Below are 15,202 nucleotides of genomic sequence, written 5' to 3'. Positions count from 1 at the left end.
ACTTAGTTAGATTGGTTCTGGGAATATAATAGGAAACAAAATGGACAAAAATCCTTGCTTTTATGGAATTTATAGTTGAGTGGGAAGGGACTGATAGGCTATGAAGAAAATAAATCATGAACTTACATATTTTATTAGGAAATGCACAATTCTATATAGAATAATAAAGGCAGGGATGGGGAACTGGAGTATTGAAGTTTCAGGGATTGGGCAGATGTCAAATATTTAAATGATGGGGTCAGGAAGGACCCCTGCTGAGAGTGTGATACAAAGTGCATCTGTGTCCAGGCACCCTGCTGAGCATTTGCACACCCTTTATCTCCTGCTATCTTCACAGTGGTTATTGTACTTGTTTAGGGCTTCAGTTCTATTTCTGAGTTCTACATCCTTTGCCTAAGTTCTATGTCCTTGCCGACAAGTCCTTCGGTACTTACTTACCCGTTTGGACTTGGTGGAGTATAGTCAGTGTCTGTTCTTATTGCATGCAAAAAGTTTCTGTAAATATTTGTTGATTTGTAAAGTGTTAGATGATCAAAGAAACAATGGGCTATTTTACCTGTGTCTGGAATATTAGATGGCTTAAAGCTACTTTTTAAGCAGGCTTTACTTGCCTTATTAGGAAGATTATTCAATTATGTCTGTTTGTGTGAAACTTCAACCAGTCATACCAGTCCCTGAGTGAAAGGAAGAGTTAGGTGGTAGTCACTGGTACTTTTGGAGAAGATAATGCCAGTTCTTTTAATGGCTTTCAAATGAGTGAGCACGTTGCCATGATGAAGATGTCAATCGCCAGTAGCCCATAGCTGTGGCCTTATGAATTATCCGAATCGTTCCCGCGGAGGAATGTTCAAGCTTAATGCAAAGTTTGATGCAGATTCCTTGCTTTACTTGCTCGGTCATTTGGAATGCAACTGCCACACAGTGCACATGCTCACTCAATGGCATCTACCGCCCCCACTGACTAGTTCAGTGAAGTCATCATCGTTCACACATGCTCATTCCAGTCCAGTCTCCTTGGCTGCCAGGTTACATCAGTGAAACCATTCTCATGAAACAATGGCTGGGCTTTTTCTGAAAAGACCTCTTATAGTATGAAATTTCTATTATTGACTATTGAATATTGGAATATTCCATTGGTTCTAAGGAGGTATTTCTAGAAAATATTGACCCCTTATGTATATTTGGGTTAAAATGAGTTTTTCAATAACATGGGATAGATTTATTTTTTCTTCTATTAAATATATAGATGTGCCAGCCTTCAAAATGTGTGTGTCTCTCGAATAAAGGGTGACGTTACCGTAACATTTCAGTTGACCTTTGGTAGTTTCCATGGCATGATGTATATTTTCTTTTTGTTCAGCTTCCATGTGGTGGCCTCAAAGGGGAATCTTGAATGTCTGAATGCCATCCTGATACATGGAGTTGATATTACAACCAGTGACACTGCAGGTATGTTTGCTTTCACGGTCAGTTACAAAGCCGGAAGGAGATATGAGCATTATCCACTGCTAATGTTTTTACTCAGGCCTAAATGTGATTTAAAAAGAGAAGTTCTTAATTTTCTGTTTTTAAGTAGTTGAGAAAAGGTTTACTTCTGAGATATCATTGGCGAGAGGTCAGGTACAGAAAGTCGAGTAGAAAAGATTACTGAACTGATGATCAGTTGAGGAAGACCTGAAATCTAGTGCTGGTCTTGGTAGTGTTACAGCATTCTAAAATCTCAGATTTTGAAGAACCATTAGGGGCCATTTAGTTTATACTCATATTCTTTTCAGTATATGAATCCTTTATGTTGTAAGGTCATTTAACATTTGGTTGGACATATCTTGTGATAGGGAACTAACTGCCTCGTAATAACAGCATCATTACCAATAATGATTATAATAAGAATATTTGACATATAACATTTAAGTGCTTTACATGTTGTAACTCCTTTTATCCCTACATCATCCCTACAAGGCTGTGAGACACGGGGTCCTAAAGTGGATGTGTTGCCATTAGAGTCTGTGTTAATTATTATGCCTCATGAAGAAACCTGTTCTGTGTTTGGTTAGCTAAATTTATAAAAAATTATTTCTTGTAGATAGTTCAAGCCTATCCCTTACCACATTTTCTGCTTAAACTTAGTTGTACCTAACTTTATGTCTGTCTTTTAAAAATCTTTCAGCATAAGTCTGAGTGCATGTCACAAGGTCAACATTTAAGTATTTGAACACAGTTATTGCTTTTCTTCAATGAGTGTTTAGTTTTCTATTCATCAAGATAGCCAATCTCAGTTCTCTGGGACTCTGGGCAGTGTATTTCTCTGCAGTTCTACTTTGTTATTCAATTAAATAGGAGGTGACCTAGAACAGAGAATTTCTTAACTTCAATATTTTATTCTACGAGGCCATGTCTGAACAATTAATGCATTACTGTTAACCAGCACTGTGTTTAGAAGTGGAAGGAAGGGAGAGGAGGAGAGATCACAATTGAGTTAATGAGGAAAATCTTTACCTAAATGTATATCAGATTCTAAATTGACCAAACTATCTGCCACCTTTGAAAGAACAAAAGAGCGGGTCTATTATTTATATATGCATTCCATTGATGTAGAAGAATATTTATTTTTAGAAATTTGAACTAACTATACCTCTTTAGAACTCTTAAGACCTTTTAAAACTTATTGTACTGATTCAAGTATCCTTCTTGGTTTTGTCCATGTTCTTTCTGCTCTGGACATTTTTGCCTAGTGGCCAGTCTAGTAAGATTTGCCCTCCTTCCTCCTGTGCGAGTCAAGCTCAACTGTTTCCCCAAGCTCAGTGGAAGCCATTTCATATATTCTGTTTTGACATACCTGCTTAACTTTGTCTTTTGTTTTTGTTGTTGTTTAGTCATACTTTTATTTGCTGTGTTTTATTATGTTTATCCTTAAAGTTGTCCTTTTCTGAGGACAAAGACCTTGTCTCACTTGTTATATTATTTGTTATAACCTAAATATGGGCATTTGATAAAAATTTGATTAAGAAACTTTATGTATTTTATCTTAATTTCTTTATTTGCAAGCAATATGAAAGTATGTTGAAAAGAACCAGATTTCAAGTTAGTGTGGTTTTGAGATTTTTCTGACCCAGGTCTTACGAGGTATGAACCTTTAGTATAATTTACAGTGGTAAGCTTTAGATGTGATATTTTCTTAATTTTTCTGCCTTGTCTCAAGTGGCTGGCTCTGAATTTGACTAAGAAAATACCTGACCTGACATTTTTATGTGGCCAACTGTCTGTGACATTTTATTGAACACCAGGGACAATTCCCACCATTCCACTTTGTACCCTCCCTTCCTCTCATAGATGAGCATGACTGATTTTAAGAGACAGTTTCTTAATGAACTTTGAATTTTAGTTGAAACATGGAAATTAGTTACAGAGTACCCTTTCTTTGACATACTTCTTAATTTACTTCATTTTAGTATCCATGCTGCCTATTTGGAAATGTTATGAGAAATCTAGGTATCTTTCCTTTCCTTTTTCCCCCATTCTCTTTTTCCCCCATTCTCTTTTTCCCTCTCTCTTTTCCCTCTTTTCCCTCTCCTTTCCCTGCCTTCTTTGCTATACCAGTATGTAGTTATTTACTCTGTCTGAGGCACCGCTGTAGGTATTGGAGGCCCAGGGCAAATAAGACAAAGTGCTTGCTCTTTATGCATTTGTGTGTGTCATTTTTCTTCCTATCTTTGTTGTTTTGGTTTGTGCAATTATATCTTATTAAAATATCAACCCAGCTGAAACATCTTAGAAACTGAATGTGTGCTTACAAATGAAGTAGCCTGTCAATTTGTTTTGAAAAAATTAATCACATTTCTATGGCCAATACACATATATTTTAAATCTTTTATAGGAAGAAATGCTCTTCACCTGGCTGCGAAGTATGGACATGCATTGTGCCTACAAAAACTTCTACAGGTAGTAAAAGTGGTTAATATTTTGGCTTTATTATTTTGACTGCAAGTAATAGATGTGTTTTTAATATGTTTTTGGAATTTGAGATAAAAGGAAATAGTAGGCTAACTCTAGTAGTTTAAAAAATATTTTTCCCATAGTTTGTGAAAGAATGTGAACAATAAAGAGCAAAAACTCTGAAGGAAGTGAATTGCATAACTCGGTGTATTAAAAATAAATAACAAAGACGTGACCTTCCTGTTGACATTAGCTGGAGATTGGAATTTTCTGTCATCTGGTATATGACATATGATAAAGTGAGGCAGCATAGAATCTATTGCTAATAAACATCAGTAACCTACACTAAATAATATTAACCATTTCTTAAACATGTAAGCAGGCAGCCACAAAGTTTTATGACTTAGTGGGATGAATTTTCAGTTAAAGGGTCCAGTCATGCATTTCCATAAATATTTTCACCACTAAGTTTAACAGCAGAACTCATTTGTTTTTCTGATTCAGTTGTTCAAGTTTTAACCCATGCTGGGGAAAAAAAAATACAACCAAAACAATAACATAGTTTCTATATCCCAGGCATTTGTAACGTACTGTATGTTTTCCTGTTTGGTAAAATATTGTTAAATTCACAGCATTAAGTTATATTCATTTCATGTCAAAATATTTAGTGGCTTATCTGGTAGTCTTTGTTTTTTGATAAATGGAATATTTGAAGATTAAATAACAGCTGTTCATTGGAATTTAGATGTTTAGTTTTGAAATGAAACTCTTTTAGGTGACTAAGTGTCTGTGTTTTAACAGTACAATTGTCCCACTGAACATGCAGACCTGCAGGGAAGAACCGCACTTCACGATGCTGGTAAGCGAAGGTTGCCCTTGGACAGAAACAAGTATCTGTTAACCGGCTAGGCACCTTTACTAATTTTAAAGTTTTAACATGCATGTATTTGTATAATTCGTGCAGAAATACAGTATTACAAATTTCTTTACTCAAATTTGAATTTTTTTAAGATTGTACAGCTTAAACATATTCATTCAGCCAATATTTATTGTCCAGTTTGCTAGATGCTAAAAATCCAAAAATGAATAAACCATAACCTACTCTCAAGGACCTCCAGGGAAGGAGGGAGGGAGAGATGGAGAAAGGGGGAGAGAGCGAGCATTAGTGAGCCAGTTTGGGAATTGGCAGGAGGAATGGGGGGAAGACTTCTCTTTCTTGAAAACTACATTTACCTATTTAACATGTCTGAACTTCGTTTTTCTCATCTTCAAAATGAGGTTAATACTACTGCAATAAGTGTTTATAATTAAATCATAAATAGTGCCTGGCATGTAGTAATTTCTTAATTAAGGATGGCGGTGGCTGTTCTGCTGCTAGAGGTGTCAGTGCTGAATTTCATATTACTGTAATGTGCTATATTTTTAGAAAGATTTATACTAATAATTTCACAGATTTTACTATTCATTTTTGCATATCTAAACATATCTGTATTATTCTTTAGGTGTCTTAAAATACTTAGAAAAAGTTGGATGTTAAGATTTTTGGAATGTAGTGTCTGGCCTGTGGCCTGACTCTTCTAAGCCTGACAGTCGTCCAGTTTTTTAGGAGGCCAAAGGGAAGATAAAAAACCTTACCCTCTTTTCTCACATATATGGACTATCTGCAATAGATTAAAGCAGTTTGTGTTAAACATACATTGTACTTCAAATTTCCTTCATGCTTTTTATACCTTAATTTTCTTTTTTACATTTTATGTGTTTTTATGATAGTTTAATTTTTTACACAATGCATTTTTTTATGTTCCTATAGAATAGTATTATTTTCCTACTATTTCCTACTAAAGGGGAAAGTCAAGGAACATATAGCAAGGACTCATGGACCAAACCAAAGGGGAAGAGCTGAGGGAGAGCAGGAGGGAGGGGGCAAGGGAAAGTGGTGGGGAGGAGGCAGAGACAAATGTATTTAAAAAGTAAATAAATTTAAAAAAAAATAAATAAAAAATAAGAAAATAAAAATAAAGGAAAAAAAATAGTATTATTTTCAAAGCATTTTTATATACATTATCACTTGAGTCTCACAGTACCCCTGTGAAATTTACTATAAATTTTATTTATGATGATAATTTCATATTGCTACTTAAATAAAATGTAGGCCTAGATTCATAAATGATATACTTATCAAACTTGTACAATTATGGAATCATCAAGACATATTTGCAAATTAAATTTGAAACCATTAAAAATACAATTTATATTTAGAATGCTAGTTTGCCGTGCTTGATTGAATTTTGAAAATGATTTTGCTGCTTGTTGAAGTATGAATATGTGATACATGATTTTTCTGTTCTCCTACTACCTTTTCCTAGTTTTAAAAATTAACCCAGCATTATCATAAATCACTTTTATTTATTTATTTCCCAAGTTTATACCGTTATTTTATTTCATTTTATTTTTTAACTTTGTTTTTTTAAAATTTATAAATCATGTTTATTCTATTACAGTTGTCTCAATTTTCCCCCCTTTACTCCCTCCACCCATCACTCCCTCAGCCCCCGCTCCCACAGTCAGTTCCCACTCTGTTGTCCATGCTCATGGGTCATTCATCCATGTTCTTTGTCTAGTCCTTTCCCCTTCCTTCCACCATTGTCCTCTTTCCCCATCCCCTTGGGTCATGTTCAGTCTGCTCCATGTTTCCATGCTTGTGATTTATTTTGTTCGTTAGTTTATTTTGTTGAATAGAGTCCACTTATAGGTGAGATCATATTATGGTGTTTGTCTTTCATCAGCTGGCTTATTTCACTTAGCTTAATAGTCTCTACTTCCATCCATGTTGTCAAAAAAAGTAGGAGTTCCATCTCTCTCTCTCTTCTTTCTTTCTTTCCTTTCTTTCATGAAGATTAATTTTATTTGCTTAAATGTCAAAGTTAACTATAAAATATTAAAAATCTTACAACCATTATAAAGTCTCAGCAATTAAACCAGCATGACACCAGCACAGATATAATCAAGTAGATCAATGAAATATAATGACATTCTAGACACAAAAGTATATATTTGTCTAACAATGTAATATATGATTAAGTTGATATTTCAAATCAATGGGTAAAATAAGGCTTATTCAACAAATAAGGTGCGTGGACCACTATTACTTGAAATAAAACAAATACAGAGCCCTCTTTCACACATTATACAAGAAATATTCAGGTGAGTTAAAAATCAATATGTAGAATCTAAGAAGTTTTAGGAGAAAATACAAACTAATATTTTTCTTACCCTGAAGTAAAATATTCAAACCCAGAAGCTTTAAAGTAAAATATTGACAATATGACTATATTAAACATTTAAGACTGTACAGTAATATACGTATATAAAAAGTTAAAGGACAAGCAATAGAATAGGAAAGTATTAACACATCTAAAAAAGGGTTAATAGTCTTGTTTTGTTTTGTTTTTTAGGGAAAAAATTCTATAAACATTTAATCAAAAAATGGATAAAGAGTACCAAAAAGTCATGTAAAGCTTTTTAAAAATAATAAAAATAGGCAAGAAATATACAAAAACTGGTTTAGTTTCAACAAATAATAAAGGAACAATTAAAATAACACATCGTCACAATCAGATTAATATGTATTAAGAAATACTGGTAATATCAAGTACTGGTGACAGTGAAAGGAACTGGGTATTCATAGACTCTTTTTCTTCATCTTAAAGCAGTCCCTTTAGCATATTTTGCGGTGCTGGTTTGGTGGAGGTGTATTCTTTTAACCTTCTTTTGTCTGGGAAACTCCTTATTTCGCCATCCATTTTAATTAGAAGCCTTGCTGGGTAGAGCAGTCTTGGTTGCAGGCCTTTGCTTTTCATGACTTGGAATATTTCTTGCCACTCCCTTCTGGCTTGCAGTGTTTCTGTTCAGAAGTCAGCTGCTAGCTGTATCGGGGCTCCCTTGCATGTTACTACCTCTTTCTCCCTTGCTTCCTTTAGGATTCTCTGTCTTTGATATTTGCCGTTTTCATGGTGATGTGTCTCAGAGTGGGCCTCATTGGGCTCCTCTTGAATGGGACCCTCTGTGCTTCCTGGACTTGTATGACTTTTTCCTCTCCTTAAATTAGGGAAGTTTTCCATCATTACTTTTTCAAACAGGTTCTCTATCTCTTCCTCATCCTCTTCTCCCTCTGGTATCCCTATTATATGGATATTATTGCGTTTCAGGTTGTCCTGCATTTCCCTCAATGCATCTTCATTCTTTTTGAGTCTTTTTTGATTTTCTTGGTCTTTCTGGGAGCTTTTTTCTACCTTGTCCTCCAGCTAGCTGATTCGATCCTCGGCTTCATCTATCCTGCTTTGGATTCCTTCTCCTGTGTTCTTCAATTCAGAAATTGTATTCTTCATTTCCTCTTGTCTCTTATTGATAGTTTCTATGTCTTTTTTCATGCTGATATAGTTTGCTCTAAGTTCCTCATAGTTTCCCTGTAGTTTTTTGTAATTCTCTCTGAGCTCACTGAGCTCTTTGAGCTCATTGAGTTTCCTTAGAACTGTTGTTTGGAACTTAGTATCTAGTAGTTTACTTGCCTCTATTTCATTTAGTTCTCTTTCTGGGTATTCCTCCTTTCTTTCGAGTGGGGGGTATTTCTTTGTCTTCCCATTATTTGTGAGACTTCTTTTTGCTTCTCCTTCTTAAGTTGATCTGTCTTGATTTCTTGACTTTTTGGTGTGAACTTCTATGGTAGGAGACTGCTGTTTTTACTTTTGCATCTGCCTCTGTTGATGTCAGATGTTGTCCCTGTCTGACCTTAGGCAGTCTTTTTGAGACTTCCAGGAATCTACTGTCTGTGTCTCTCTCCTTCAGCTGTTAATCTAGTCACTCTGCACTCAGCAGGCTGCCTTAGACAGCTCAGGGCCAGGCTGAATCCCTCCTGGGGGCGGGTTTACTGGGTCCTCTCCTGGTGCTGCCGCATGGGGGAGGAGTCAGCACTGGTATCCCTACTGGCTACTCTGTCTGTTCTCTCCCCAAGCTTTCGTCTCCAGTCTCTTCTCAAGTGTCTCCAGGCCTCTTTGCGCCCTCTTGAGCCAGGGATCTACTACCTGTGGCTGCCACTCTGCACTCAGCAGGTGGCTTAGACAGCACAGGGCGGGGTGGAATCCCACCTAGGGGCAGGGCTATTGGGTCCTCTGACGCTACTGCAGCTCAGAAGGAGTGGTCTCTGCCTGAATGAGATGGCTACTGGGGCATAGGAGATGAGTCTCACTGAGATCCTGCTGGCTACTCTCAGTTCTCTCTCCAAAGCCTCCTTCCCCAGTCTCTCCTCAGCCGTCTCTAGCCCACTCTGCCCCCGCCTTTGCTGGAGACCAGGGTAAGTGGCTGCAAATAAAAATGTATGTGTTGGCCCTTTAAACGGTTCTTTGTGTCTCCAGCTGCCAATCTCTGGTTGAGAGCAACCCTGTCACTTTTCACAGCTGGCTGTTCTCTGTGTGCTTTTTGGGCTCTGGTGCTGTGGGCTGGAGATCCCTGCTTTTGGTTTAGACCCCGCTCTTCTCAGGGGGATCCAACTGGCCCTTTCAATATCCTTCTGGTGCTGCCGCCCGCGGGCGCCCCGCCTGCCTTCTCCAGTCCTTACCAGTTAGATTGTGCTAAAGCCGATTCTTCTGTCTCCGAGGTTACAAGGCTCCTCTCTTGCTATTGTTCAGTTGTTTGTTCCAGGTGATTTCTCCACAATTTAGTTGTAATTCCACATTGGTCCTGGGAGGTCCAGTGTGACTTCTACTCTCTCCTCCGCCGTCTTGATTCTCTTTAAAAAAATCACTTAAAAAAAATTGTTTTTAATTACATATTATGGGCAATTTCAAACATACATAAAGTTAGAGAGAATACTATATTAAAATACCTATACTCCTCACTCAGCTTAGATAGTTGTTAACATATGGCCAATTTTGGTTCATCTACACCACTGCATATTATTCTCCCACTCCACTGGCATATTTTATCTTAAATTCAATACACCTTATAATTTTATCCATAAATAATTTAGTTTGTATCTCTAAAAGATAATGATTCTATTTTATAAGCTAGGTAATTTGTAAGCTAGGTAATTTGTAATACCATTATTATACTTAATGCATTTGAAAATGTTTTCAGTGTTGTCTAATCAGTGTTCAATTTTCCCTAGTTTTTATTTTTATTTAATGCTTTTTGAGGTGTAATTAATTATGTTAGGTGTAACATAATTAACACATAATTAATGTAGTCTTTAAAATATAATAAGAAGTTAGTTCTCATGTTGTGTTCTTACCATATACAGAATAAAAACAACCAAAAACAAAATACACACACACACAAGATGAAATTTTTGGATGTGAAGAGTATATTTATTTAGTACCTGAGTGTGGTGATGGTATCACCATGTAGGAATATGTCCAAACTCACCAAAATGTGTATGTTAAAAATGTGCAATTTTTGATAAGCAATAGATTTTATTGCCCCCGTATTTAAAACTGGTACAACTTAACCAATTGAAATATTAACATTTTTTCAGTAGTTGTATGGATGAAGCTAAAATGAAGTTGATGTGATAAAAGAAGTCCAATATCAGCTGCTTATTAAAAAAATTGTTAAGTGGTAGAGGTTGGCATATGACTCAAGGTCATTCATGAACCGAATTCTTTCCATCTTGTTGCTCCACTTCCTCTGAGTGTCTTCCTCAGCTACATGGTTGAAGCAGGGTTGCAGTCATATTTGTGTTCCAGTGAGCAGGAAGAGGTAAGGAAGCATGAAGAAGCACATGCCCAAAATCTATGGCCCAGATTTGAAAGTGGTAGATAGCTCTCTACTCATATTCCAGCAATAAAAGCAAAGCGAATAAGCTGTATTTATCTTTAAGGAAGGCTCAGAAATGTCTCTAGGTCACCAGTCATGGCTGAGCTGCTACACTGTAGAAGGGAAGAACAGATTTTGGTAGCAAACTGTATTTTCTGCCACAGTCCAACCCTCTGGCCTTCTACATGTTGCTGCAGCCCCTACTTTCCACACAGAGAACCCTTTACCCCCTCCCTAAGGGAGAGGATACATAAACCAGCACAGTTACTGCTGCTTGCTCAAATTCGAGGATTCCTGGGCAATGGGCCGTTTCTTGTTTTTTGGGTTTTTTTTTTCATTCTGATGTGGCTCTTCATGGTCCAGCAATCTGTAAACTCAAAGAGAAGAGATCTGCTCCTCACAATATATGGTGATGGGGCCAGAACAGGATAAATGAAAGACAGAGTCCCTTTCAGAAGAATGAGAACCCAGAAACACACCACAGTTACTAGTCAATAGCAGGTATCAAATGCTGCTGAGCAAAAAACTTGCAAACTTCCTATTGAGGTCTTGGAGTAAATTTCTTGGTTAGCTCCTCTGGATGCCCCCCTTGGTTCTGTTTTCTAGGGGAAATCCCTTGTCCGTTGTCCTCTGTTAGCCTTAGCTCTGCTTCCTAGGAGGTTCTTATTTGTCCATTGTCCTCAAAGATCGCAGATAAATTGATGTTGAAGCTGTAGAGGCAGCTTAAGGGCTGGAACAATCATGAGTTTTAGCCAACTGGGCATTGGAGGTCTCAGGTAGTATAATTCTCTCCAGACTTAAGTACATTTCTGGTCTCTTTGTTGCCAGCTGCTTCATTATGTCAGGAACCATCTCCAAAGTTATTTCTGGACATAAAGTTCCTAACCCTCCTTTATTTCTTATCTTTATTTCTAGAATCATGAGTCTCTACTTTTAATGGCTGCTTACCTCAAAGCTATCTGAAATAGTAGTCTTTAATGGAAATATAATATCCTTAATCTGATGTTTATTCCAGAACTGGAATTTTTTTTCTTTTTTTCTTTATTGAGAGCTCTTTGAGGAAATTTGTGACTTATAATAGTTTTATAAACTGGTGTTTGATACAGAGAAACAATTGTCTCTCCACACCTGTGAGGTTCCAAATATCTAGACATTCTCTGTTTCCTTCCATTTGTGTTCATAAATCGGCTAGTTCTTGCTTGACCTCATCTATTTCTTATAATACCTTATTAAAAGGAGTAAGCAGATGCCCATATGCACTAACATTTTGGCCCTTCCTATTGCTTTACCTAGAAAGCCTTCATAGTCACATGGGGTACCTTCTAAATTATCAGAGGTGGTAGCTCTATCAAATGTTTTCCCACAGCATAAGAAAAATCACAAGGTTTCTAGCCTTGTTTACTTTTTACCTCGTACCCAACCACTGAAGCAGTGTCATATAATTTAGGTATTTGTTATAGCAGCATTTGTTTCTGGATAGCAGTATTTGTCTCAATCAGCGATTAAGGCCAGGCTATTGTGACAGAGACACTATGAAGTAACATTGGTTTTAAAAAAACCTCACAGAATTAATGTATTTCTTTTGTTTTTATTTTTGTTTTGGCTTGTGAAGCATTTTTTGTTTGTTTAATACATCTGAAAAGAATGCATATACAAAGAATTGAGGCATGAGAAAACATTGGTTCTACACTAATGAATGTACAAGAATTAAGATTTGGGAAAGGTGGATATTATCTAAGCATTTTTAAAAATTGTAAACTGCAACCAAAATAAGCTGACAAAATCCCTATTAACGCTTATAAAGAGTCTCCATAAGATTTTGTGATTTTTTTTTTATTAAACAAGAGAGCCTCAATTGGCTACTGTAGGATTCTTCATGCAAAACGTAAATAAGGGAGTCCCCTGGCTGGTCCCCATATTGTTAAATGTTCTCCCTACTCCACCCCACCTCTAGCTTCTTAATGAAGCGTGTCTCCATCCTCATAGCATGAGAGAGGATGTGAGTCATCCCACAGCCACCCGTCCTCCAGCCCCGCCCCTCATATATACCAGGTTTTCAGCTGTGTTCCAGGAGCACCATATTGTACATTTGGAGCAGCACATCTGTGCTAAGCATATAAGATAATGACTGATGAGGGAAAATTTTACTTTATAAAAAAATTATGTACACAATACACTTGGTGTATTTCAAAAGACACAATACTCTTCTTCATTTGTCAGTGAAAGAAGTTAGAAGTTAACATAAAAAAAAATCAGTAAGTGGCTGAAAATTTTCTTGACAGTCACAGTCACATATATAGTGCATCTGGAAAAGAGGAGGGACAAGACAGGTTCCACCTTCCTGAGTTTCACCAAATACCAGACCCACTCAAGGGTGGAGAGAAAAGGCAACTATCAAAAAGGAGTACGTTATTAAATGAGGCATTTACTATACACCTTCTTCAGAGCCCCAGGTGGGGAACATGTTTTCTAAAGTAAATCTAGGAAGTGATTGTGGAATCACTATCCTTCTTAAGTGCTGTCCCATGGTTAATGAATTTTTTAAAAAAATTATCAATAAAGCCTCTCCCATACCACCACCCGCCCCCCGAAAAAGAAAAAAAAAAGCTAGATGTCCCAGCTCACTCTCCAAAGTGGAACCTGGGAACAGCTTTAACAACCTGAGTTAGACTGTTACAAGTCATCATGAGTATGCCTTGCTTTTAAACAAAAATAAAATAAAATACAATTTTTTGAGACAACCAAACCAAAACTAGTACTGATCACTTTTCTGACAACGTACAATTACTACAAGTTAACTAATATTGAGAAGAGGGAAGGAGCCATACCTATGGGCTTTGTCTCACACAAGTGCATGTGGGTAAGTGCAGGGCATTTGTTGTTATTGCAAAAATGAATTTTAATTTTTAATGTTTAGTTTGATTTAAATATGCTGCTGGTCCCAGCTATGCGGAAGGGTGCTGGAAAGATATTCATAGGAGCATACACTTGTGGCTCTTTGTTTATAAAGGCTTAAGGGCAGCCAATATTGCTTTGTCAAATACATTCTATGAGCCTTTCTGTGGGAGCGCAGAACACTCCACTTCCTTGACAGCCTTCAGGTCATGGGCCAGCTTTTCAGCAGTCCTGGGAGGAGTAGTGTTCTGTTTGTTCTTGAGTAGTTTGTCAATAGGAGAGGGGTCATCTGTAAGATCAGTTTGGGTCCCAACAAGCAAGAAATGAGCCTTTAGACAGTGGTGAGTTATCTCAGGTACCTACTTTTCTTTCTTATTTTCAAATGAGAGTGAAGAGACCTATGAGAAACAGACTAGAGATACATCTGTCTGTGCATAACTCTGTGGTGGTAGTCATAATCCTCTTGCCCTGAAGTTTCAAAAAAGGTCAAGAATATATGGTTCTCCACCAGTCATAACTGTGATAGCTTAATTTCCATACTCAGATGGAAATTTGTTTGTTATGCAGGATATCAGGAGACCTGTATTACCAATGGTACCATAGCCCAAAACTCACTTAATTGTTTGCATTGCTGAAACAGTTTCCTATCCACTTTAAGCATTTCCAATCCCATGATGACCTTAGCTTCTTCAGCAGGATGTGGACAGTACTCCAGAATTAATTTCTTTCATGTTACAGTCCTGACATTCAGATTGGCTTGTGCTCTGCTCATATGGTCATCCAGGGATCCGGATTCCTTCCATTTTGCAGTTCTACCATTGTGTAGCGCCTTGTCTTCATCTTTAAGACTGAAGCTGGCAGCAGGCACCTCTATTTTCCTGCTAACAGGAAGGAGAAGGATTGTGCAGGAATGTAAAGCTACTGTTTTGAGCCCTAGACCAGAAAGTGGCACACACCACTCTTCTCAGAGTCCAGAGGCATGATCTAACTCATGTGGTCATACATACATGCAAGGGACACTAGGAACTGTGGTCTCTAGGTAAGCCACCATGTCCCCAGCACAACTTTACTGCCTTAGAAGAAAAGATGGCCCTGAGTTTGGTGACCAGCTGCTACTCTCTGCCATAGTACCTTTAATAGTGACTTTATTTGTTCACTGTATCATCACTCTGGAATTTATCATGCTTTACATTTAAAAAAAAAGATTTTATTTATTTTAGAGCAGAGGGGAGGGAGAAAGAGAGGGAGAGAAACATCAGTGTGTGGTTGCCTCTCGTGTGCCCCCTACTGGGGACCTGGCCTGCAACCCAGGCGTGTGCCCTGACTGGGAATTGGACTGGTGACCCCTTGGTTTGCAGTCCAGCGCTCAATCTACTGAGCCACACCAGCCAGGGCAACATTTTTTTATTTTTATTATTAATTGGGCCTGAATAGTTCTTAATTTTATTTTTGAATTAATGTATTCAATTTTAGTTTATCTTTTTTTAAGTTCATGTATTTTATGTAAAAGACTTGCTGGATTAAAGACATCCAGAAATGAACATTTACTTGATCTTCTTATGTA

General features: G+C 37.2%; 1 protein-coding gene and 1 pseudogene across 3 annotated transcripts in view; one reads left to right on the top strand and one right to left on the bottom strand.

Annotated features, from left to right (window-relative positions):
• UACA (uveal autoantigen with coiled-coil domains and ankyrin repeats) overlaps positions 1 to 15,202 on the top strand; it is a 94,735-nt gene that overhangs the window by 43,141 nt on the left and 36,392 nt on the right. For all 3 annotated transcript variants that reach the window (XM_054594775.1, XM_054594912.1, XM_054594847.1), the window contains exons 3-5: positions 1,361 to 1,449; positions 3,875 to 3,939; positions 4,735 to 4,792. In XM_054594775.1, coding sequence (XP_054450750.1) covers positions 1,361 to 1,449; positions 3,875 to 3,939; positions 4,735 to 4,792 — 212 coding nt within the window. The remainder of the gene's footprint in view (positions 1 to 1,360; positions 1,450 to 3,874; positions 3,940 to 4,734; positions 4,793 to 15,202) is intronic.
• LOC129087906 (cell division control protein 42 homolog) lies at positions 13,716 to 14,267 on the bottom strand (annotated as a pseudogene).

This window comes from Pteronotus mesoamericanus, unplaced genomic scaffold (assembly GCF_021234165.1).
Source record: "Pteronotus mesoamericanus isolate MK-2021 breed Mesoamerican mustached bat unplaced genomic scaffold, CSHL_Meso_final contig_100, whole genome shotgun sequence".
Lineage (NCBI taxonomy): Eukaryota > Metazoa > Chordata > Mammalia > Chiroptera > Mormoopidae > Pteronotus > Pteronotus mesoamericanus.
The sequence above is the reverse complement of the archived record's forward strand: the minus strand, read 5'-3'. Positions and strand labels throughout refer to the sequence as shown.